Source organism: Gossypium hirsutum, chromosome A09 (genome assembly GCF_007990345.1).
Source record: "Gossypium hirsutum isolate 1008001.06 chromosome A09, Gossypium_hirsutum_v2.1, whole genome shotgun sequence".
Classification (NCBI taxonomy): Eukaryota; Viridiplantae; Streptophyta; class Magnoliopsida; order Malvales; family Malvaceae; genus Gossypium; species Gossypium hirsutum.
Window position 1 is genome coordinate 81,140,211 of NC_053432.1, and position 25,335 is coordinate 81,165,545.

The window sequence follows — 25,335 nt, forward strand, 5'->3', positions numbered from 1 at the left end:
ATCTATTATATATAATACTATAACGTAAAGATTAAAAAAATGTTAAGAAGCCCTTGTAAATAAAATTTTAATAAATGAAATAACATAAAATTATGAAATATTAAATTAAAAATAATGTAAATATATATTTTTTTAAAAACCAATAAAAAGATGATCTAAAACGGATTTGAGTTAATTATTTTCAAATGTAAATATATTTAAGTAAAATTTTAAGTTAGACCAAACTTGAAAAAATGTAAAATTTATTAATGTCATATTTAATCTCGCCCGAACTCATCACATGAATTATATTTATGATTTTTTTTACTATTTTAGAATTAAAATTTTATATTTAAATAAAAATGCATGTTTGTACCAATCATATTTTTCTTAATACATATATAAAAAAAGAATATATATATATATATACAATTAAAAAAATCAAAAGATATACGAACATTATGGGATTTATCAATTATCTAAGTCCTAGAGGAGATGAGATCCACCAACCTCACCACTAAATCTGGACCGTTTGATTTCACCCTCTTCGTCTATATATACCATCCTTACTCCTTCACGTCTTCCTCGCCACTTCCCACTCTTCAATTCCTCATTTCAAGGGAGAGAGTGTATCAGTGTTTCTTCCCCTCTTTACTTAATTTCTCTCCGCCATGGCTCTCTCCGTCGAGAAAACCGCCGCCGGCCGTGAGTACAAGGTCAAAGACATGTCTCAGGCTGACTTCGGTCGTCTCGAGATCGAGTTAGCTGAGGTTGAAATGCCTGGTTTAATGGCTTGTAGAACCGAGTTCGGCCCTGCCCAACCTTTCAAAGGAGCCAAAATTACTGGTTCTCTTCACATGACCATCCAAACCGCCGTTCTTATTGAAACCCTTACCGCCCTCGGAGCTGAAGTCCGTTGGTGTTCTTGCAACATTTTCTCTACCCAAGACCACGCTGCCGCTGCCATCGCTCGTGACTCCGCCGCTGTTTTCGCTTGGAAAGGGGAGACCCTCCAGGAATACTGGTGGTGTACTGAGAGAGCCCTTGATTGGGGTCCTACTGGTGGACCTGATCTGATCGTCGATGATGGTGGTGATGCTACTTTGTTGATCCACGAAGGTGTTAAAGCTGAGGAAGTTTATGAGAAAACTGGGCAACTCCCAGATCCGGCTTCGACTGATAACGCTGAGTTTCAGATTGTTCTAACCATTATCAGAGATGGGTTGAAAGCAGATCCCAAGAAGTATAGAAGGATGAAGGAGAGATTGGTAGGTGTTTCTGAAGAAACTACAACTGGAGTAAAGAGGCTTTATCAGATGCAGGCCAATGGTACCTTGTTGTTCCCTGCCATTAATGTCAACGACTCTGTTACTAAGAGCAAGGTATTATTCTTCAGCTTTTTTTTATATATATATATTAGTATAGATCTCTTCTTTCATATGCAGATCTGATGAATGGGGTTTCTTGTTTTTGTGTAAATTTATTCAGATCTAGTGTTTGATTCTTCTGTTCTAATTGTTACTTATCTTTTGATTGACCTGAAATTGGGAGCTTATTCTAAGTATGATCTTCATATGCACATACTTGTTTATTGCAATGTAAAATTTTGCTTCAATGACATATTTTCTGACATGGATATAGAGATATAATCTTAATCTAGGAGATAAAATGCTTATATCTGTTAATATTTGAAAATGGGTACGGAGATATAGTCTTATATATTTAATCTTTAATGGGCTTTGCTTGAGTGATTGAATTGTGGTTTTAATGGCCATTTGTGTATATTGATGTAATTTGCTTTTATGATTTGATATCTTGGAACAGTTCGATAACTTGTATGGATGCCGTCACTCACTTCCCGATGGTTTGATGAGAGCTACTGATGTGATGATTGCCGGCAAGGTCGCCGTTGTCTGTGGTTATGGTGATGTCGGAAAGGGTTGTGCTGCTGCCTTGAAGCAAGCCGGTGCTCGTGTCATTGTTACTGAGATTGATCCCATCTGTGCCCTTCAGGCTCTCATGGAAGGACTTCAGGTTTTGACCCTAGAAGATGTTGTCTCCGAGGCTGATATCTTCGTCACCACAACCGGTAACAAGGACATCATCATGGTTGATCACATGAGGAAGATGAAGAACAATGCCATTGTTTGCAACATTGGTCACTTTGACAATGAAATCGATATGCTCGGTCTTGAGACCTATCCTGGTGTTAAACGCATCACCATTAAGCCTCAAACCGATAGGTGGGTCTTCCCTGAAACCAAAACCGGCATCATTGTGTTGGCTGAAGGACGTCTGATGAACTTGGGATGTGCCACTGGACACCCAAGTTTTGTCATGTCCTGCTCGTTCACTAACCAGGTGATTGCCCAGCTCGAACTATGGAAGGAGAAGGCAACTGGAAAATATGAGAAGAAGGTTTACGTATTGCCAAAGCACCTCGACGAGAAAGTTGCTGCACTTCACCTCGGCAAGCTCGGAGCTAAGCTCACTAAGCTCACTAAAGATCAAGCTGATTACATTAGTGTGCCTGTTGAAGGTCCTTACAAGCCTCCTCATTACAGGTACTGAGAGAAGAGTTGATGAGTTTTTATCAAGAAAGAAAAAACATCCGGATGGTTTGATTGTTTCTTGTTTTACTGAAATTTCATGATGGTTAGGTTTTTGTTTTATTTTTAGAGTTTTTTTTGTGTTTGGGTGATGGGAAAGTGCCTGGGGGTGGGAAAATGATGTGGGATTTGGTATCTTCTTGTATGAAGATGACCAAATGGGTTTGAAATAAAAATGTTAGGGATGTGTGGAAGATTATATAGTATTTGCCATTAATGCAGTCTTGTTTTGCTGCATTGCTTTTTTTTAAAGCAATTTTATTTTATATACTTCAATACCAACATGGGATATTCACTAAAATTTGATACAAATAATCAATATAATGTGTAGTTGTGAAATTATTAATGAATCAATGCATATACATTTGTTTTCTTTTTAAATGAATGAAAAAAAAAATTATTCACACAAAGAATTTTATACATTTGTAATATAAAAAAGGACTTGTCACTTAATATTTTTTATCACTTAATTATAAAAAAGTTATAAAATACACATTTAATTATGTTTTTTTTCCTTTTTGTTTCCTGTGTATGAAAAATTATAAAGTTGTCAATCCAATTATTCATATTTGTCTTTTCTTTTTGTTACATAGCTTAAAATTTAAGTGATTAAAAAAATATTAATAGTTGATTAAAATTTGATAGTCAAAATCATAATTAGATGACCACTAATGTAATTTACACTAGATATAAAAAATATAAAAAATAATTATTAAATTATTTCTATAAAAAAGAAACTTATTTAACATAATTATATACTATTTATAGGAATTCCACAATCCGAGTTAAAAGAGAGATTGATAAGTGTTTTATAAAAGTATAGTAAAATATTTTAAAAAGAATATGTCAATTTTTTAAAATTACTAGTGAAAAAAAAATAATTTCTGAGTACCCAATACTCACTATTTATTTATTAATAAAAAATTCATAATATAAAATAAAATTAATAATAATTAAAATATAACTTCTAAATTAAAATAATAATAAAAATTTTAAAAAATAAATTTGTATAGATATTAACTTCAAATATTTAAATTTGAATAGAAAATTATTATTTGTACAAGTTTTATATGTGCAATTTGTTTTTTTAATGATCCTTTTGTATATACTAACACTTTTAAAATGCAACAACATTAAAAATTTTAAAAAGTAATTTTATAATATGAGAAAAATTAACAAAATATAAATTTTTTTAAATATATATATTCAATTCACATAATAAATTCATAAACTATTAAATGTACATACTATAAATAATGACAAAAGTGTTACAGCATATATAGATGGGATAATATTTAAAAAATTGAACCACCTCTAATAAATACTTAAAATTTTATTTAAACATAATTATAATAATAACTCTCTTTTCATAATTTTTTCATCTTCCTTCTTATGTACTAAAATAAAAAGAAAATTGATTTAAGGTTAATTAAAATTTAGAAAATTTATTAAAATTTATATGATTAAGATTTGGGTTTGGAGTTAAAATTGAAATGAAATGAATAATAAACTAAAATCTTAAAAATATTATTGAAATTTATACGAAATTTCTTTTATTAACTTAAGCTGGATGTAATTATATTAAACAATTCCTTTATTTTCAAAGTCGATATATATTTTTAAAGAAGTTCATCAATAATATGAATATTAGATTTTAAAAAAAATGAATTATACTTGTTCAAGGAACCGATTAAAAGCGTTAAAATTTTAAAACAACTCACAAATTTCTCAAAATCCATAATCATATAAACTAAGTTTAAACAATATAATAAAATCATACCTTCAAATTTATTCTTCTAACAAAATTGAATTACACCAATAATAGTAAAGAACAAGAAAAAGAACTGTTTTCATTCGATATAAGTTTTTTCTTTTAAGATTTTTAGAACCCTAAATTAAACCTTCAATATTGTTATTAAGAGATGAAGATTGAGAAATTATAATAAATTCTAATTATATTTAAATAACAATTTAAGTATTTATTGTAAAGTCCTTCAATTTTATAATATTTTGCTCATTAATGATGTGACGAATTGTGATGTACTAAATGTGCATTAAGGCATCCAATATTATCCCATATAGAGAAACATGTGTATATACATCATCTTTTTAGATTAAAAAGTTGAAGTCGATTTTCTCTTATACAATATTAGGGGTAGGGGGGATGGATCATACGATTTGAATCCCTATCAAATAAGTATTCGACAAAAGCCTTAATCACTGTTCCATTGAAGTCAGTAATTGTAAATAAAATATTTATTAATGGCTAATAGGTGAAAATTTGATTGATGTATATGATGATATATACGGCAATCTTTTTAACTATTTTTTTTACATTAAATAGTACACGATTCTAACTTAGTGTTCAAAACCTCAAAACATTATAGATATTAAATTTAAAAATTTCACAAGTAAGATTATGGTGAAGATAAATGTATTATATAGGGTATAGTAAAAAAAATTAAAAAAAATAAATATATAAAAAGGGAAGTTAAAAAAAATATTTTTGAAGGGAAAGATTAGATGCTAAAAAAGAAATATTAAATAGTAGTAAGTAAATAGGTAAACAAACTAAAACTCAAGCTAACAGATTTATCCCATGCACTCGGTTTATGTCTACCTCACTACTTATATTAGAAGATAAATCCGAAAAGAATCCACCTCAACCTCGACATCCTCAACCCATTTATTTCATAACCAACTAAGAGCTTCCCTAACGGCCACAACCTCCGCCATATGAGGGGCTAGGATCGCCCGAACTACATCAAACAAAGTTGCTATCAACGTTTTGAATAACAGCTCCCTAGCTCGACACATTTCCTTCTTTAGACACCACAACTTTAACGTTGCACTTAAGCTGACCCGCAGCTGGTCTCGACTAACAAGCTGTATCAGCAACAGATCATATGCCCATTCCCTGTATGCGATCAAATACATGTTGTAATCTTAAAAAAAAAAAAGATGAAATGGTTATCCTAACAATAACATAATAAACCAAAGCATAATTTTTTAAAAAATAAATTGATATAATCACAAATGTATTCGTCTGTTTTATGTTTTAAGACTAATCTTTTCTAAGTCGGATATAATATTCGATTTTCAACAACAATAATTTTAAAATTTGAACTTAATCCAAAGAAATTCGTAGCCACTTGTTGATGCAGTGGCTACCTTTTGATTAAAAAAAAACCATTCATTTATAGTTTATATAAAGAGATAATTAAAACTAAAAATATTTTCTATATTATATGATTCTCTGCATTTTTCAAGTCATAGTTCATAAGTATTAACAAAAATATTATGTTTACCATTGATTTCAAATACAATTTTTCTTGTTTTGATATCTTATTAAATTCAGCATTTGTTGGGTCAATATGTTGAATTTAAAAATTTATTATTATTATTATTATTATTATCAAATTTTCATTAAATACATAAAACCCATTATGATTATGAAATATTTGGAAAAAAGAAATGTAAATTGATTAAAAAAAGTGAGCATAATATATGGAATTAAAAGGTAAATTGAATAATCAATTAATTTTTCAAAGTAAATAAATATATATAATTTATTATATAAAATAATTACATGACAAGTGACAAAATTTCATGTTATCACGTGTTAAATCTTTTAAAAGTTGCTTACATAAGAGTCCAGTATTTTAAAATAGTCATATAAAAATGTAATATTTTATAAAAATGCTCAAATAATTTTTTTTTGTGCAGTTCAACCCAGTGTATAATAAAAATTAGGTAAATATTGATATATTTAGAATATAACACATAATAATTGAGCTAAATATTATTTAAAGTGTGCGGAAAACTATATTTTGAACACTTTTATAAATGTTACGTGCTTACATAATCATTTTAAAATATTTTATTTTTATATGAACAACCCTAAAAAATTGAGTCATAATGTGAATATTTTTTTTAAAAACTTCAATTTTAAATATCATATACATTTTTTTAAAAATTTATTATAATATTAAAGGAGTTTAAATTTATTGGCATACATTCAGTTTCTTTTTTGGGATGTGATGTATTGTTTTCCACCCTTTACACAATTATTTTTTTAATTATATTTATTTTTTTATATAATACTTAAAATTATTCATAATTTTTTCTCAATTCGTAAATAAAAAAAATATATTTCAATATACTCAAACTTACATCTTCCTACGTTTACAACAATACTTATACCAAACTAATTAAAACTCAGTCAACTCATATATTATTTAAACGGGCAATCATACACTAAAAAAAATCGAATGTAAACGTGGTTGGTGGATAGGAAAAGTAGGAATAAATTGGCTGACATATTATGTGAAAAATGGTATTTCAACAGATTTTTTCTAAATTTTTTTATTATATATTTTTCTGGAGTAAGTTTTGGAGAAAAAGAAGTTGGTGGAGATTGGTGGGGTAGGTTTGGTTTGGTTTTGTTTTAATATTTTATATTTGAGATATTTTTCATAATTGCGGTTGGTGGCTGCTAATATTTTTATCATTAGAAAATGGAATGAAAATGAGTGGTTTACTTTTTTCATTTTTCTGGATTTCATGTCAAAGAAATGGAGAAAAATATTAAATTTATATACTTTCATTTCAATCGATTAAATTGATGAGAACATTTTTTTCGAGTTTGGGCTAAGAAAAGATTTGGGGTTGAGGGCCAGCTTTGGATTGAAAAAGTAAACACCTACAACATGAATTGTAAAATGAATATGAAACATACAACATGAGGAAATATGTTATATGAATACGACATTCTCACATCAACAGACAATGAATCAAACAGAAACCATCTCAAGACTGATCTAACAAAAGGAAACTAAACCCCAAAATGTATGAGATGAACTCTCAGATTAACATCCTGTTTTAACATTCGACCAAGCAACTGGATTTCAACATTAGTTATTCAAAATTGTATCATAAAGCAAGAAAAGGAGTAAGAGAGACCCTTGTAGACTCACTGGATTTATGGAAAACAGACAACTTTGCAGCTCAAAGATTAAGCTGCTCCATGTTCTTAGCATTCCTTGCTAATCCGTAGGTCGAGCTTTTGTCGTCTTCTTTGTAAGGGTTTGCTTGATGGTCAGAATTGGACTCTTCATCATCGGAGGAATCAGGTCTTTCTGTAAGGAACCGTTCCCAAAATACATCATTCACTCTAACTGGTGGAGTTGCAGGCTTTTGATTTGTATTAAGGTCTTCTTTTGGCGAAGATAATGTTGCTTCCCCATTGATCATGTTTCTGCTGTTTCCGGAAGCTCTGGTATCAGAGTCTTTAGAGTTGGCATTAGACCTTGACTTAGGGTCTTTTCCGATTTCTTGACCGAGTTGGGACATCATAGTTAAGCTCGGACTTCTATTGACTTGTGATGAAGAAGATGCCAGAGTTAGATTCAACAGACAGGAGATATGATTATCGGGTTCGTCACTGGAGTTTAAACTCTGTTGCAGACTAAAAGATCTGCTTGATTCTGAAAGGTCTAATCTTTCAGGTGCAAATAAGAGGCCCTCAGATCTCATATAAGCATCCTTTGGTTCTCCTTCAGATATCCTTATCCGTGGACTCACTCCATCTTCATCGGAACTTTGTGTGCTTTGAGAAACCAAGTGAATATCTGAAACAGCTGGTGATAATTCCAATCTTAGCTTGTCTGAGAAATCTTGGTGGAAAATGTTTCCAAACTCGGCTCTAGAGCTACTGCTGTTGTTGTTGTTGTCCAAAAGACAAATTTCTCCGACTGGCTCGATTCGATCAATTTGAGGCAGTCTTCTTTTCTTATTATACGCTGTGACATCCATTGATTCCATTGATTCAATCTTACGAACGAGATGCTCAACGAAAGCAGAGTCTTGAACAGCCTTCTCTAAGAAGTTAAACAAAGTTTCCTGCCTCTGCTCCATTTGATCGGCTCGCAGTGTCAGCTCTTCGATCTGATGCTTAGCAGTCGATCGTTCTTCTCTAAACCTCAAAACATTAGCCTCAAGTGCAGTTTTCTCACGTGAAAGCCTCTCGATTTCTTCTTCGAATCCAGCCCTTTCGGGATCTACGAAAGAACCCTGAGGATTACTGTGGCTGTGAATCGGCTTTTTCCGGTGGATGTTCTTAAGGAGATGCTTTTGACCTTTCACAAAATCTTCATTAGCAAATTCCCATCGTTCAGGATCAATCTTACGGAATCCCTATTACCAAAACATTCATATGCACTCAGATCATGCTTAGGCACACCTGGAGATAGGTATACGATATAATCCTCCAAGGACTCTCTAAATACATGAAAATCTAAGAAAAAATTGAACATACAGGTGTCAGACCAATGGATAGATACCCTTGTCCGACACACACAACCGAGTCCGAGTAACATAATTACCTACTAAGCAAAGTAAAACACATTACTTTTGGTGAAGAATCAGTTCTTATAACAAAAGGACATCAATGACAAATGAAAATCTAAAACAATATAAAAAGAATTACTACAATCCCAAAGTGTTCTTTACTAGATTGATTCACTTCTATAGGTCATTGACTAAGAAAATAACCCTAAAACTTTCATACAATTCACCTCATGAATGCCAATAGAAGACTAATTCACAGTCAGATTGAAATCAAACTTGTTTAATCAAATTTTAGGGAAGAACAAAAAAAATGGATGAAAACCCATAAAATAAATGAAATTAAAACGTAAGAAAAACCTATAATTTCTCAGAATTATTAAAGAATTCAGTCAAAGATAAATCAATCAAACAATAAATAAACCCAGAAAAAAAAAACCTAAAGCAAAGGAAACCCACATAAGTATTAAGCTGCCTGATGAAACTGGAGAAGTTATTGTGCTTGAAATAAGTGGGAAGCAAAAGACGAGCGAATTCAGGAGGGTTCCAAACAACAAAGCTCTTATTGTGGGAGCTCCATGACACTATATCGTCGGTCGCAGAGTCGTCCACCATGTCGTATGTCTTCAAAAGAAAAGGTGCAACACCACAGCCGCCCCCTCCTCCGCTTCCGGCGGCCGATGTCAAGGGTACTGTTGAGGCCATCAAGAAATTTTTGGTTGAAAAAACAAAAACGAGTTTGCGGAAAATGGAGTCAATGGGAGAAGCGTCGACCTTTTCGACTGTTATATTCGACGAAGTTTTAAAAAAACGAATACATTTATTTAATATTAAAAATTTGTTCGAATTCTACTCTGAATAACTCATTGGTTAAATTAGATTGCAGGTCATTCAACTATGCTTGAATTTCTTTTTAATCACTTAATTTTTACATTTTTTTTCAAATGATCAACCAATTAATCGAGTTTATTTTTATCTTATAATAATAAATTTAATTCTCAAATTTTACATATTGTGTCAATATGATCATAATTTTAAACAATTAACCCTCAATCTTATATATTATCTCAATTTTTAAATTTTTTTTTTGTAATTTTTCAACTTTTGTGATTTTTCGAATTTCCCTTTCATAATGATTTGAGTGGCTTTAATTAAATATAGATTTAGAATTCAGCTCCAATAAGACTTGTTTTTTTAACTTTAATTTTAATTTTAAGTGTCGGATAAGTGGTTAGAAACTCAAACATAGAATACAAGTGACGTTAATTATTTAGATAAAATAAACTTTTATAATAAAATAAATAAAATAATGAGTAGCAAACATAAATTTATGTAATGGTTAAATTATAATATAGATAATTATAGTCATACATGGATTTAAACTTTATTATTATTATATACTGATTTTGTATTCAATAATAATGAATAAATTTTAATGTAATTAAAGTTGGATTTGAATTAAAATTCGATTTTATTTCTCTTAATTACTATATATATATCCATATTCCGTCTCACTTTTACTATACCTTACATAATTAAGTTTCATTGAAGTTGGTTGTTATTCGTTTCTTCAACAATGAAATCTTTTTCATTATTCTCTTTTTTCCTTTTATTTTTCTTTGTCAATATCGAACTATCATATCAACAAGTGGATTACAATGAATCTATGTTTAGAAATTATAATCAAATTAATATCACTCAAGGTACCGGGCCTGAAAGTATAGCTTTCGATTGTAAAGGTGAAGGTCCTTACGCTAGAGTATCCGATGGAAGAATACTTAAATGGGAAGGACCGAAATTTGGTTGGAAAGAGTTTGCCGTTCCTTCTTCATTTAGGTACATTTATAAATTATTCATATTGGTCCTTTCAGTTTTTATTTTTATAACTCATAAATTTTTTTATTGATGAATTTTAAATTTTTTTTTTAGTTTATTGGATTAGGATAAGGAAATTATGCGATGGCTCAATAGATCCGAATCTTGAACCAATATGTGGAAGGCCATTAGGTTTAAAATTCCACATTGAAACATGTCATCTTTATATTGCCGATGCGCATTATGGTCTTTTAGTAGTAGGACCTTATGGTGGCGTGGCTGAAAAACTTGCTACTTCAGCGGGAGGAATTCCGTTTAAATTTACAAACGGATTAGATATTGATACTAAGACCGGAATGGTCTATTTTACGGATAGTAGTACTGTCATTCAAAGAAGGTAATTTTATCTCTTTTATGTTTATCACTAGTAATTAAATTTGTTTTAAAAATTTTATTTTATATTAAATAAATTATTTTTGTGATTGTTTAGGAACGTCGATTCTTTATTAAGATCCCTTGATCAAACAGGAAGACTGCTAAAGTACAATCCTTACACCAAAGAAGTACATGTGATATATAATGGTTTAGTTTTTCCTAATGAGGCCGCCTTGAGTAAGAACAATTCGTTCCTTTTAGTGGCCGAATCAACTAGAATGCGAATTTTGAAATTTAATCTCGAGAGTGGAGCAAAAGCTAAAAACATAGTCAGAAGTATTTGCTGACCCAGAAGTATTTGCCGTATTACCTAGAGTGCCGGATAACATCAAGAGAAATAAAGACGGTGACTTTTGGGTGGCTTTAAATACTGGAAGATCAGAGAGTATTCAATCGGATGCTTCAGATCCGATCGGTGTCAAGTATAATGAAAAAGGCACAGTTCTAAAACGTTTGGATGGACACAATGGAATAATCTTCAACTCTATTAGTGAAGTTAAAGAGTATAACCATAGATTATATATAGGTTCGGTCACTAAACCTTATGTCGGCATCCTAAATGACTATTAGGATCGATTTTAATTTTTTTTCAATAATTACAATTTAGGAGAGGGGATTTAAATGTTTTTTTTTGCTAAATTTAGGAAAGGAGATGTTATTACATTTTAGGATTACAGCTTTTTATCATATATTTATTTTAAATTTATTATGATATGATCTCTTAATAATAAAGTATTGCATTAGAGAAAGAAAGTGGCATGAATGACAGAAACTGAAGACCAAAGTAAATTGACTTTACTTATATTTAAATGAATGTTACAATTAGCTAGGAAAAAAAAATAAAATATTGGACCAGCTGTCCTCATTTGGGTTTTATAAATAAAATAATCTTCACAATAGTTTACAACTTTTGAAAAAAGAAAAGAAAAGGTATAATACATAAATAACCCCTGTATTTTTCAGGATGGTCCCTGTGTCAATTTTTTGTCAAAATTTTTATTCTTTTCAGAATTCCATTGATTGCTAAATCAAATGCATCATCTATGGTCTCTAACCTAGACCTAGGATCACCATAAACGATCCTTGGAATCAATTTTATAACTTCTTCTCTCATTGCCAATTGTTCATCCTTCGAAACTTGAAGCAATGTTTGGTTGATTGTAACTTTTCCAACTCGTAAATCCTTTGATGAAATGAATACTGAATATCTGTTGTGATCCTTTGGTAAATGCCATACATATTGTGTATAAGCACTCCCTGGATGGAAGAAAACTGGGATACAACCCGATAATATCGAATCGAATGTTGATCTTCGGGTTAACGAATCTCCCGGAGGTTGCAAACAGAAGACTGAGCTTCGAAATAGACTCATTAAGTTAACTGGGTCGTCGCATTGATTGAACAAACTGCAATCCATGAAGTTGCATAACTTGTTTGAAGCTTGGCATTGGTCGATAATCTCGGCACGGATTGATCCTTTTTGTTTCGATCTTCGAGCACCTGCGAACGAGAATAAGTAAGGTCTGTTCTGTTTTCTGAGGAATTCTTGCCATTGATGAACTTGGAAATCATTTACAGGATGGAAATACGTCGGATACGGTACCGCAACGTCGTTTTTTGAGTACCCTGTTTCGATTGTCAACATTGTTATGTTTTCCGACTCCGGCAAGAGCCTGAAGTTGCTGCCCCAGTCCGATTTCCGGTTCGATTTTCGTCGAAAATCTCGAGCAATCCGACCTGAAATCAAGAAATGATCCATACCCGAATTCCTTTTCCATTCAGGTTTTCTTGCAAGCCAAGCAACCAAATCGATCCCCGATACATCTCTCATCGACGTATTGAATCCCCACAAATATCGACGAAGATCCAAACCAGCATAGTACGGCACGAAAACGGCGGAAGCAAGAGTCGAATCGTCGGTTAAACAGTCGTATTTCTTCATTCGATTATGAAAAATAACCTCCAACATGAACTGATTCGTAGAAAACCAACTATTCTTCCATAAATCCGAAGCATTTAAAGCTTCAATCCCAGGGCCTAAACCCGAATTTTCCAAAGATTTGCACATACTGTATTTATCAGTTGATCTTGTAATCAACTGACAATCTTTGATCACATCTTCATTGAATATCTTGGGAAGATCATGGATATAAATGTACCGACCCAAGCATGAATCTTCGGTTTCGTTCAACTTTCCAGGAAAATAAGTTACAGAACCAGTTGATTTTCCGTGAAAATAAACGTGCCCTTTAATGTTCTCAAAGAAGAGATGATTAAAACAGAGTAACATGAAGAACAAAACAACGGGGAAAAATAGAACAAAACAGAAGTGATTGCTGCAATACTTTCTTTTCGATTGATTCTTCCATTTGATATTCTTGGTGGGATTTCCTGCACAAAACTCTGATATCAATACATGGAGTTTCATTGCAGATTAAAGGAAAAAGAAAAAGAAATAAGTGAATGAATGAATGAGAGCTTGTTCATGAACTTTCAAGCTATCATAAGATATTGAAAATGGCTGACTTGATGATGGGGGGAAAAGATTTTCAATGGGAAATGCATGTAAAAGCTAGGGATGATTCATGAATCAAGAAAAATGATTTTTTATTTTGAGCTTACACGGACTGGAAAACAAAAAAAGACTGGTTGACCAAGTAATTGTTCATTTTTCAAAGGTAGTTGGAAACAAGTATTTAGCAGAAAAGAAAATTGAAGAATAAAATAATATAAAATAAATTAAATTTTATGTAATACAAATTATTTTTAAAAACTAATATTAAAAAATACATTAAAGCAATCTGAACACTAAAATTGTCAAATTTATTTTTTTGGACATTTATTGATAAAAAATATACGTTTTAATTGTTACTAAAGCCATTTTTTTAATTATATTTGTTTTTTTAAATATTTTATTATATTATTGAGTGTTTAAAAAAACAAAAAAAGTGGTAGAAAAAGTGTTCGGGACGAAAGTCAGTGGCGGTGGGCGACGGCTAAGTTAAAAGTTCAAAGTTCAAACCATGTGGTCTTTAATCTATAGGGTTAATTCCATCATAAGTCCTCAAGCTATAGTAAATATTCTAAATTAGTCCTTAATCTTCAAAATGTTTTATAAATCTTGAGGTATTAATATTGTATCCATCAAGTCCTTCTGTTAATCTAACCTAGGTCACATATAATATTAGGCATATTTAAAACATGTGTAGCAAATTGTAAACATGTATGCCTATGATAGCAATAACTTGGATCAGATATGTTAAAAGAAAAAAATAATTTTTAAATTTTTTTTATTGACATTGCATATTTTTAACACATTTGCTTCAAATTATTCATGCAGTAAATATATACCCGTTTATAATTTTATTTCGTGATTTTAAATATGTTACATGTCATATTCGAATCAAAATTTAACGCTTAAATTAATAGTTAAGTTGACTGAAAAAACCTGATTGATACCATATTAAGACCTTGAGGATTCAATCAGAATGTTTAGAAGTTTGGGTACTAATTTAAAATATGGGTAACAGTTTAGGATGTTTTAGTGCAGTTAACCCTGTATATAAATTATGAATTTTCCATGAAAGAACCCGAGAGATGTTAATGGCAGGTTTAGGGTTTAGCTGAGTTACGTTGCTACTAAGGGAGGTTATATTAGAGGGAATAAATATGAATATTTTAAAATTCCTAATAAAATATTTTTCAAAAACTCTAATATTATTAAGTGAAAAGTTATATTTAAATAAAAAATTATTTTATTATCACTAATACCCAACTAAACTATTTTAATATTTTTTAATTTATATATTTGTATCGAGATCTACACATATCAATATTTTAATAGTAGATCAATAATTTTGGTTACCATCAGGGCACACAAATTAGAATTTTTATTTTTATTAAAAAATATATAATTCTCTTTTATAAAGCATATGGTTGAATAAATAACATATATTTTTTGGTAGAAAAAGTACCTAGCACAAGCCTAAAGAAATATCAGTACTACGTTGCTTGATTTGTTATCAGAAGAGAAAGATGAATATCTTCCTCCAACAAATCCCGAACAAAAATTGGCGGTTCTTCAATGACCATCAATTGATTCAAGCCACTTTCAACTGCCTTAGTTACACAATCAATAACTTTGTTATTATTAATTTGGATGTAACTGAAATTAATCTGTTAATCTTTGGAACAATATTTATGAATAAAGAATATATTTAGCAGTAGTATTCGATTAATTTGTATATATCATTATTGGCTTGTGATAGTATTTAACTTTGAATTTGAATATTTTTTTTAAAATTTAAAATTTATTATTTATTAAAGTTATTTAATTTATTTTGTAAAAAAAAAGTTTAAATTTGGACATCAGGTATTTAAAAATTAATATTTGATAATGTCTTTTTTTTTTAGGAAATATTTGATATTGTCCTGTTTTCCTTTTGGAATATTTAAAAAAAAAAGGAGAAGTAATTTTAATTTTAATTTGTTAAAGAGAATATCTAATTTATTTATTTTCATCTCTAATAAATTATAATAGCTGTGATTATATTGATGATGGTTATAGGGGTGTAATTAGGATATTGGTTCTTATAAATTATTTGAGTTTGATTTGAAAATAATTTAGAGTCGATTCGATAATAATCTAGCTGAGCTTGAGCAACTCAAGCATTGTCAAGTTGAATAGTACTCAATTCAAATGGCTCACAAGTTGTATTGAACTTTTCATTTTTAATATATATAATTGCTCTTTACTGTAAGCTCAATTGTTGAGTTGACTTTAAGCTCTAGTTTGAATACATACAAGCTTAACTGAGCTCAAGCTGAATAACAAGCTTTGAATTTTGAATCAAGCTTGAGTCTGATAATATATGAGCTTGGCTCGTCTCAATTATACTTCTAATTATATAGTAGATTCAAATAGGCTTATAATTTATACATATTTATTTAAAGAATAATAATATTTTATAAAAAAATTCAAATACCAACTAACAACTTTTGAACAAGTTAAAAGGGAAAATTACATATCAATCCTCGAAAAAGGTTAACTTGGTGCTTTTATATGGTAGTGCACCCATAAGAGTTTTTAACCCCATTGAAAAAGCCAACTTCAATTGTTGAAACGTAATTCGCTAAACATCATCTAAATACAATGTTACAATGCAGTTATGAAATAAATACGCAAGGCAAAATGGATCTCACTTATTTCTACTATCCATCTAAAGGAGGCCTAAATATGATATTTTAAACGGAAGGTAAATCTGGATTTTGTATGTTTAATCCTTTAGGCGCCATGTTGGTATAGCAAGAAGATGGTTGGCTCTAGGACAAACAAGTCCAAAATCTTCACTCATATCCAACTCACTTCCCAACATACCATTAGGAAGCTTCCAATTAAAGCAATGAACCAATTGTGCCACCACAAGCCGAACCACGGTGAGACCTAATTGCATTCCGGGACAGCCTCTGCGACCGGCACCGAACGGAATTAGCTCGAAGTTGCATCCGCGAAGATCGATGTCGCTTCCAATGAATCTCTCCGGATAAAACCTTTCTGCATAAGTCCAAACCCTTTTATCCCGACCTATGGCCCATGCGTTTATGAAGATGCGTGAGTTTTTCGGTATGTGAAAGCCATCCACGGTGCAATCTTCCCTGGCTGCATGTGGGGTCAACAACGGTCCAACTGGATGTAGCCTAAAGCTTTCTTTTACAACCATGTCTAAGTATTCCAATTTCTCCAGGTCCGATTCCGTGACCATCCTTTCCATGCCTACCACGTTTTCGAGTTCCTTTTGGACTTTCTTCATCACTTGTGGATGTCTGATGAGTTCAGTCAGTGTCCAATCGATCGCAACTGCTGAAGTATCCATTGAACCTGCAAGCATGTCCTGTAAGAATAAAATTCAGTGCCTATAATGAATGATTATGATTTGAATTATTTACCGATATATAGAAACGTACCAAGATAATTGCTTTGATCGTGTCTCGCTCGACGCGGTACTCATTGGTTTCTTCAGATCCCATGAATCCCAACATGACATCAACAAAGTCCTTGACTCTGTTTTCATCTTTAGATCGAACATGCTCGTCGATTATCTTCTCGAAGAAGTCATCAAAATCTTTGGCAATAATTTTCATACGCTTTGTTAGTCCCTGGAGATCAAGTGCTCTAATTTGAGGAATATAATCAGCTAAATTAAACGTAGCTGCAATCTGCATAGCCTCTCGAATCATAACTTCAAACCCCTTTTCACTAAAATCGCTACGATCATACTTCTTTCCGATGATCATCCTACACGAAATCTCGGTACTAAACGACGAGACCATAGAACTAAGATTGACAACACCAGCAGTAGCAGCCACCTCTCGAATATATTGAACACAACCATGAAGTTCTTCCATCCTCATGGATCCAAAAGAACTGACTTTGTGGTTACTAAGCAATTCCAAAGTGCACATCTTACGCATGTTGCGCCAATACGGACCGTAGGGAGAGAACACCAAGTTCTGTTGATTGTAAGAAATATGTTTGGAACAATCATGTGGGGGCCTGCTAGCGAAAACAAGGTCATGCGTCTTGAGGAATAGCTCGGCGGCTTCGGGAGAGGAAACGACAATCACCGGCATCAAGCCGAAGCGTAAGTGCATGATGGGACCATACTTCTGAGCTAATCGTTGAAAATCATGGTGAGGGTTCTTCCCTATCATCAAAAGGTTTCCGATAATTGGAAGGCCTTTCGGACCGGGCGGTAACCTCTTGTTTTTAGCCATTCTTGTCCATGTCAAGGCTTGAAAGAAAAAAACAAGTCCAACAGCAACTGCAAGAAGTGTACATGCCATGTCCATGGTGGTCGTAATTTGCTGTGGTTGAGCTTGAAGACAGACAAGTTTATATTGTTTAGAGCTTGAAGACAGACCAGTAAAACAGGCAAGAAACGATCAATAATTAATATCCATTTGATTTTGTCAATCTAATAATTAGCTTAATTAATTATTAAATGCATATAATCTATCAAATGACGCATAATAAAGGTGATTTTTTTCAATTATTCTTGCATCAAATTACATTAAAAACTAAAATTTTTAAAATGACGTATAACAAAGGTAATTTTTTAAAATTTTTATTAGCCTTTCAAAAATTTTAAAATTTTTTATTAAGCCCCTCAATTTAAAAAAAATAATTAAATCCCTCAAAATTTTTGAAAATTCTTATTAAGCCTTCCAAAAGTTTTAAAAAAATTAAAAATTTTAACTAACTCCCTAAACATAACACCAAAATCTACCACCATGTGACCCCATCCACTACCCCAATATTGTATTAAAAAAGCAATGAAAATTATATATTATATATTTTCTTCGTATTGGTTTTATCTCCTTGGATTTGGTAAAGACATGGCATAAATTATGTGTGTATAAATTTGTTCTCGCTTCATCATATTAGATTTAATTGCATTAGAGATTCTTAAAATATAATCTTCATTTTAAATTAATTTCTAAATTTTAAAATATTTTAATTATATCTATAAACTATCGATGTTAAATAAATCATGTCCTGTAAAATCTTATATGACATAATTTAAAATGACAGCTTTTAAAGAGAAGTAAAATGTTCACATAACTTTTAAATTAAAAACTAAAAATAAAATAAAATTAAAAAAGTGAACGATTATTTTTGTAGAAGTTCTAAAAATCTCAAAATCAACAATTTTAATAACAAAAAGATTTTATTAATATAATATAAATAATTTAAAGATATTATTAAAATATCTTAAACTTTAAAAATCAATTTTTAATTAGATTCATAATTTAAAAATATTTATTACAATTAACTCATCATATTAATTACATTTGTTTCTCAGTTAGAGAAGCTCAGAGAATTTGTCGCATGACTGAAATATTCAATAAATCCAACTTCTATTAAAGAAAATGTCAAAACACTTTAACGACATTTTACTTTGGCATCCAACTTTAAAAAATAACTCATTTTAGCCTATTGTTTAATTTTTGTCTCTTTTAATTTTTGAATTTTTATTTTTTGTCAAATCACCTTAAATAGACATAAAAGTTAACGTTTATTAACTTTGCTAACATGACATGCACATGAATTGCCACATGGATGATATGTCAACATTTAATTAATTTTTCAAAATTTAAAATATAATAAAAAAATAATTTTATAATTTTTTTAATTTTTAATAATTTTAATGATTTTTAATTTTTAAAAAGAATTTTTATTATTTTTTGAATTTTTAAAATTTTAAAAAAATAATTAAATGTTTATGTGTTATCTACTTGACAATCACGTTTATGCTGCACCAATGAAGTTAAAAAACGTTAACATTTCTATTTATTTTAGGTGATTTGGCAAAAAAAAAGTTTAAGGGCTAAAAAAAATAAAAAAAATAAATGAATAGTTAAAATGACTTTTTATAGAGTTGGAGGGCCAAAAAAATCAATATACCTTTTACTTTATGTCATTTTACACAAATTCAGCTTTTATTAAAAAATATCAAATACTTTAGGGTCATATTTATAAAAGATTAGGTTGAATTTAGATGTGCTCATGAGTCGGGTCCAATTAGATTTAAGAAAAGTAAATACAGGTCCAACTCGACCCACATTTATTTTATTTTTTAGATTAATTTTTATTTAAAATTAATTTTTATTAATATATATAATACACTAAATGCATTAAAGAAGATTAAAATAAAAGTTTTTTAATACATTAAAAATACATTAAAAAATATTTATATTAAAAAAACTACCATAAATATAATAAATGTTTTTATTATATTAAAAAACTACTATAAATATAATAAATATTTTATTTTATTAAATATGAACTTTTAAATTTTAAATTTGGGCTTGGTTATTTAGTTGTGTTAGTTTTTTTTTAAGTCTTGGACAATAGATTTAATTGTTATTGGATTAATGATTTAATATAAATATAAATATATAATTATTATTTAACATATATAATTAATATAATATTATTTTATAACATAATATTTAGGTCGGTCGAGCCCGATTCATAAGAGTTTTTAACCCTGGTTGAAAAACCCAACTTCAGTTGTTGAAACGCAATTCATTGGACACCATCCAAATACAAGGTTAAAATACAGTTGACTAGAAAATATAAACAAGGCAAAATGGATCTCGCTTATACCTAGAGCTAATCATGGGTCGGGTTGGGTCGGGCTAGTGCAAAAAATTAGACCCATTTTTTTGGTTTGGATCTAATTTGGCCCAAAAAATGGGTTTAAAATTTTGTTCAAATTTGATCCGGTAAACTAAATACATTAAAATAAATGTTTCCCGACAAATTTAAAATACATTTAAAAAAATTATACTTAAATAATACTAACAAAGTTATAACTTAACAACAAAATAATAACAACAAAATAGTAGTAATATATTAGTGAAATGGTAGCAAAACAACAACATAACAATAGTAAACAAAGGCAAACGACAACAGAATTTTTTTGGTCAAATTTGGGTCGGGTTGGGTTATGCCCGGGTCAAAAAAGTCTTGCCTAAGAACCGGCCCGTTTTCTAGCAAGCCTTACATTTTATCCAAGTCTATTTTTTCGAACCTATATTTTTACTCAAACCTTTTCACTTTTTAAGAAAATCTTTAGAGTTAAGTAAATAGCCTAACCCACGATCATATCTACTTATACCTGCTGTACATATAAAGGGACCTAAATCTGATGTTTTAAACAAAAAGTAAATATTGATGTTGTATGTTCAATCCTTTAGGCGCCATGTTGGTATGGCTAGAAGATGGTTGGCTGTAGGACAAACAATTCCAAACTCCTCCCTCATATCCAAGTCACTTCCCGACATACCATTTGGAAGCTCCCAATCAAAGCAATGAACCATTTGAGCCACCACAAGCCGAACCACTGTTAAACCCAACTGCATTCCGGGGCAGCCTCTGCGACCGGCACCAAACGGGATTAGCTCGAAGTTGCGTCCGCGGAGATCGATGTCGCTTCCAATGAATCTCTCCGGATAAAACCTCTCTGCATCAGTCCAAACCCTTTCATCCCGACTTATAGCCCATGCATTTACGAAGATGCGTGCACCCTTGGGTATGTCAAAGCCATTCACCGTGAAATCTTCCCTGGATACATGCGGGATCAGCAATGGCGCTACTGGATGTAGCCTAAAGCTTTCTTTCACAACCATGTCCAAGTACTTCAATTTCTCCAAGTCTGATTCCTCGACCATCCTCCTCATGCCGATCACGTTTTTGACTTCCTTTTGGACTTTCTTCATCTCTTGTGGATGTCTGATGAGTTCGGCCAGTGTCCAATCGATCGCAGCTGCTGAAGTATCCATAGAAGCTGTAAGCATGTCCTGTAAGAATAAAATTTAGTACTTGTAATGATTAATTATTACTTGAACTATTTATCGAGATCTAGAAGAGTACCAATATAATTGCTTTGATCGTGTCTCGCTCGACACGGTACTCATCCGTTTCTTCTGATCCCATGAATCCCAACATGACATCAACAAAGTCCTTGACTCTGTTTTCGTCTTTAGATCGAACATGCTCGTCGATTATCTTCTCAAAAAAGTCATCAAAATCCTTGGCAATAATTTTCATACGCTTTGTTAGTCCCTGGAGATCAAGTGCTCTAATTTGAGGAATATAATCAGCTAAATTAATCGTAGCTCCAATTTGCATACCCTCTCGAAGCGTAGCTTTGAACCCCTTTTCACTAAAATCGTCGTGATCATACTTCTTTCCGATGATCATCCTACACGAAATATCAGTACTAAAAGACGAGACCGTGGAGCTAAGATCGACAACACCACCAGCAGTAGCCGCCTCTCGGATATATTGAACACAACCATGAAGTTCTTCCATCCTCATGGACCTGAAAGAATTGATTTTGTGGTTACTAAGCAATTCCAAGGTGCACATCTTACGCATGTTGCGCCAATACGAACCGTACGGGGAGAACACCAAATTCTGCTGATTGTAACAAATAACTTTGGAACCTTCATGAGGTGGCCTGCTAGCGAAAACAAGGTCATGTGTCTTGAGGAACAGCTCGGCGGCTTCCGCGGAGGAGACAACGATCACCGGCATCAAGCCTAAGCGTAAGTGCATGATGGGACCATACTTTTGAGCTAATCGTTGAAAATCATGGTGAGGGTTTTTCCCTATCATCAAAAGGTTTCCGATAATAGGAAGGCCTTCCGAACCAGGGGGTAATCTCTTGTTTTTACCCCTTCTTGTCCATGTCAAGGCTTGAAAGAAAAAAACAAGTGTCACAGCAACTGCAAGAAGTGTACTTGCCATGTCCATGGTGGTTGGAATTTGCTGTGATTGAGGTTGAAGATAGACAAGTTTATATATATCACGGCATAGAGGTTGAAGACAGACGAGTAAAACAAGCAACAACAAAGATCAAGAAAATAAGAATTCAGATTAAATGACGTATAAATTGTTAATGTTTAAGTTCAATTATTCATCCATCAAATTTGTATAATAAGGTTTAATCCGCTGGCGGTTTGCAATTAGTGATGAAAATCAGACTTTCATCGCATTGGTTTTATCTATCATCTACCTGGATTTGATAGCAACGTGCTATGAATTAATTTTCTTCATCCTATTAATTACAAACTCTAACCTCCATCCAGATAATTTATAGTTTGATTAGGAATTTAGGATCATATTTGATCTTATTTTCCACAAATTTAATACCATTAATTTTGTTTCAACTCCTTTTTAACTATTATTTTTAAAATATCAATTTAATTAAATATAAATTTAGAATTAAAGTCACTTTTAAATATCGAATAGGTCAAACCAACATAATTATTCACATAAAATATACTTTTATAATAAAATTATGAGTAGCAAACAATGGTTAAATTATAATCTAGATTAAAATTTAATAATTATAGTCATACATGGATTTCAACTCTTATTATTATTATAATATACTGATTTTGTATTGAATAATAATCCTTCGCGAATAAATTTTAATGTAATTAAAGTTGGATTTGAATTAAAATTCGATTTTATTTCTCTTAATTACTATATATATACACACATATTCTATCTATCTTTTATTATATCATACATAATTAAGTTTCCTTGAAGTTAGTTGTTATTCGTTTCTTCAACGATGAAATCTTTTTCATTCTCCTCTTTTTTCCTTTTATTTTTCTTTGTTAATATAGCACTATCATATCAACAAGTGGATTACGATAAATCTATGTTCAGAAATTATAATCAAATTAATATTACTCAAGGTACCGGGCCTGAAAGTATAGCTTTCGATTGTAAAGGCGAAGGTCCTTACGTTGGAGTATCCGATGGAAGAGTACTTAAATGGGAAGGATTGAAATTCGGTTGGAAAGAGTTTGCTGTTCCTTCTTCTTTTAGGTATATTTATAAATTATTCATATTAGTTCTTTCTTTTCTTTTCTTTTCTTTTTTCAATTTTTATTTTTATAACTCTTAGTTTTTTTATTGATGAATTTTAAGTTTCTTTGTTTATTTTATTGGATTAGGATAAGGAAAATATGCGACGGCTCAACAGATCCGAATCTTGAACCAATATGCGGAAGGCCATTAGGTTTAAAATTTCATATTGAAACATGTCATCTTTATATTGCCGATGCGTACCATGGTCTTTTAGTAGTAGGACCTTATGGTGGCGTAGCTAAAAAACTTGCTACTTCAGCTGAAGGAGTTCCGTTTAAATTCACAAACGGATTAGATATTGATACTAAGACTGGAATGGTCTATTTTACGGATAGTAGTACCGTCATTCAAAGAAGGTAATTTTATATATTCTATGTTTATCATTATTAATTAAATTTGTTTTACAAATTTTATTTTATATTAAATAAGTTATTTTTATGATTGTGTAGGAATGTTGATTCTTTGTTAAGGTCCCTTGATCAAACAGGAAGGTTGTTAAAATACAATCCTTACACCAAAGAAGTATCTGTGATATATAAAGGTTTAGTTTTCCCTAATGGGGTCGCCTTGAGTAAGAACAATTCATTCCTTTTAGTGGCCGAATCAACTAGAATGCGAATTTTGAAATTTAATGTCGAGAGTGGAGCAAAAGCTAAAAACATGTCAAAAGTATTTGCTGACCCAGAAGTATTTGCCGTATTACCTAAAGTGCCGGATAACATCAAGAGAAATAAAGACGGTGACTTTTGGGTGGCTTTAAATACCGGAAGATCGGAAAGTATTCAATCGGATGCTCCAGACCCAATCGGTATCAAGTATAACGAAGAAGGCACGGTTCTGAAACGTTTGGATGGACACAATGGAATGATCTTCAACTCTATTAGTGAAGTTAAAGAGTATAACCATAGATTATATATAGGTTCTGTCACTAAACCTTATGTCGGCATCCTAAATGACTATTAGGATCAATTTTGCTAGGTAAAACTTTTTAATTTTTTTTTATTTGCTACAATTAGAATTTAGGCAAGGGGATTTTTTTTTAATTTTTAATTTTGCTACAACTAAAATTTAGGAAAGGGATGTTAATACATTTTAGGATTACAACTTTTTATCATATTATTTGTTTTTATTTTATTTTAAATTTATTATGGTATGATCTCTTAATAAAGTATGAAATTAGAGAAATAACGTGGCATGAATGACAAACTGAAGAACAAAGTAATTGGACATTATATTAATAAAGTGTCACAATTACTAGGAAAAAAATAATATTGTGTCCATTTGGGTTTTATAAATAGAAAGAATATTCACTATAATGTACAAGTCTTTGAAAATAAAATTAAAGGTATAATAGCATAAATAACCCCCAGTACCTTTCAGAATAGTCCCTGTGTCAAAATTTTGATTCTTTTCAGAATTCCATTGATTGCTAAATCAAATGCATCATGAATGGTCTTCATCTTTTGAAACTTGAAGCAATTTGATATGTTTTTGCATGATTTTACTTAAAGGAATCTGAAATTTTAATCAAAATATGGGGCTTGAAAGTACAGCTTTCAATTGTAAAGGTGAAAGTTTTATATTGAAGTATCCGATAGAAAATTATTCATATTACTCCTTTCTTTTTTTCAAACTTCTATTTTTACAACTCAAGGTTTTTTTTTTATTGATGAGTTTTTATTTATTTTTTATTTTTTGTTT

General features: G+C 30.9%; 6 protein-coding genes across 6 annotated transcripts; 2 read left to right on the forward strand and 4 right to left on the reverse strand.

Annotated features, from left to right (window-relative positions):
- The first annotated feature begins 431 nt into the window (after positions 1-431).
- On the forward strand, positions 432-2,825 carry LOC107890502 (adenosylhomocysteinase). Its single transcript, XM_016814966.2, has 2 exons — positions 432-1,361; positions 1,804-2,825. Exons 1-2 carry the CDS (start codon positions 651-653, stop codon positions 2,548-2,550), a joined length of 1,458 nt encoding a protein of 485 aa, XP_016670455.1. The 5' UTR covers positions 432-650; the 3' UTR covers positions 2,551-2,825.
- A 4,505-nt stretch (positions 2,826-7,330) lies between these two features.
- Positions 7,331-9,730, reverse strand: LOC107944210 (heat stress transcription factor A-5). The gene is made up of 2 exons (XM_041077133.1): positions 9,393-9,730; positions 7,331-8,783 (listed from the first exon to the last, which is right to left on the reverse strand). Exons 1-2 carry the CDS (start codon positions 9,636-9,638, stop codon positions 7,596-7,598), a joined length of 1,434 nt encoding a protein of 477 aa, XP_040933067.1. The 5' UTR covers positions 9,639-9,730; the 3' UTR covers positions 7,331-7,595.
- Positions 9,731-12,159: 2,429 nt separating this feature from the next.
- LOC121206052 (probable xyloglucan galactosyltransferase GT15) lies at positions 12,160-13,611 on the reverse strand. Its single transcript, XM_041076235.1, has one exon. It carries the CDS (start codon positions 13,609-13,611, stop codon positions 12,160-12,162), a length of 1,452 nt encoding a protein of 483 aa, XP_040932169.1.
- Positions 13,612-16,129: 2,518 nt separating this feature from the next.
- LOC121206284 (cytochrome P450 71AU50) lies at positions 16,130-18,105 on the reverse strand. Its single transcript, XM_041077134.1, has 2 exons — positions 17,148-18,105; positions 16,130-17,074 (listed from the first exon to the last, which is right to left on the reverse strand). The coding sequence occupies exons 1-2, from the start codon at positions 18,030-18,032 to the stop codon at positions 16,460-16,462; spliced, it is 1,500 nt and encodes a 499-aa protein (XP_040933068.1). The 5' UTR covers positions 18,033-18,105; the 3' UTR covers positions 16,130-16,459.
- A 2,472-nt stretch (positions 18,106-20,577) lies between these two features.
- Positions 20,578-22,746, reverse strand: LOC107944202 (cytochrome P450 71AU50). Its single transcript, XM_016878028.2, has 2 exons — positions 21,622-22,746; positions 20,578-21,548 (listed from the first exon to the last, which is right to left on the reverse strand). The coding sequence occupies exons 1-2, from the start codon at positions 22,504-22,506 to the stop codon at positions 20,934-20,936; spliced, it is 1,500 nt and encodes a 499-aa protein (XP_016733517.2). The 5' UTR covers positions 22,507-22,746; the 3' UTR covers positions 20,578-20,933.
- A 555-nt stretch (positions 22,747-23,301) lies between these two features.
- On the forward strand, positions 23,302-24,880 carry LOC107944206 (protein STRICTOSIDINE SYNTHASE-LIKE 10). Its single transcript, XM_016878033.2, has 3 exons — positions 23,302-23,592; positions 23,721-23,990; positions 24,084-24,880. Exons 1-3 carry the CDS (start codon positions 23,333-23,335, stop codon positions 24,595-24,597), a joined length of 1,044 nt encoding a protein of 347 aa, XP_016733522.2. The 5' UTR covers positions 23,302-23,332; the 3' UTR covers positions 24,598-24,880.
- The last annotated feature ends 455 nt before the right edge of the window (positions 24,881-25,335 follow it).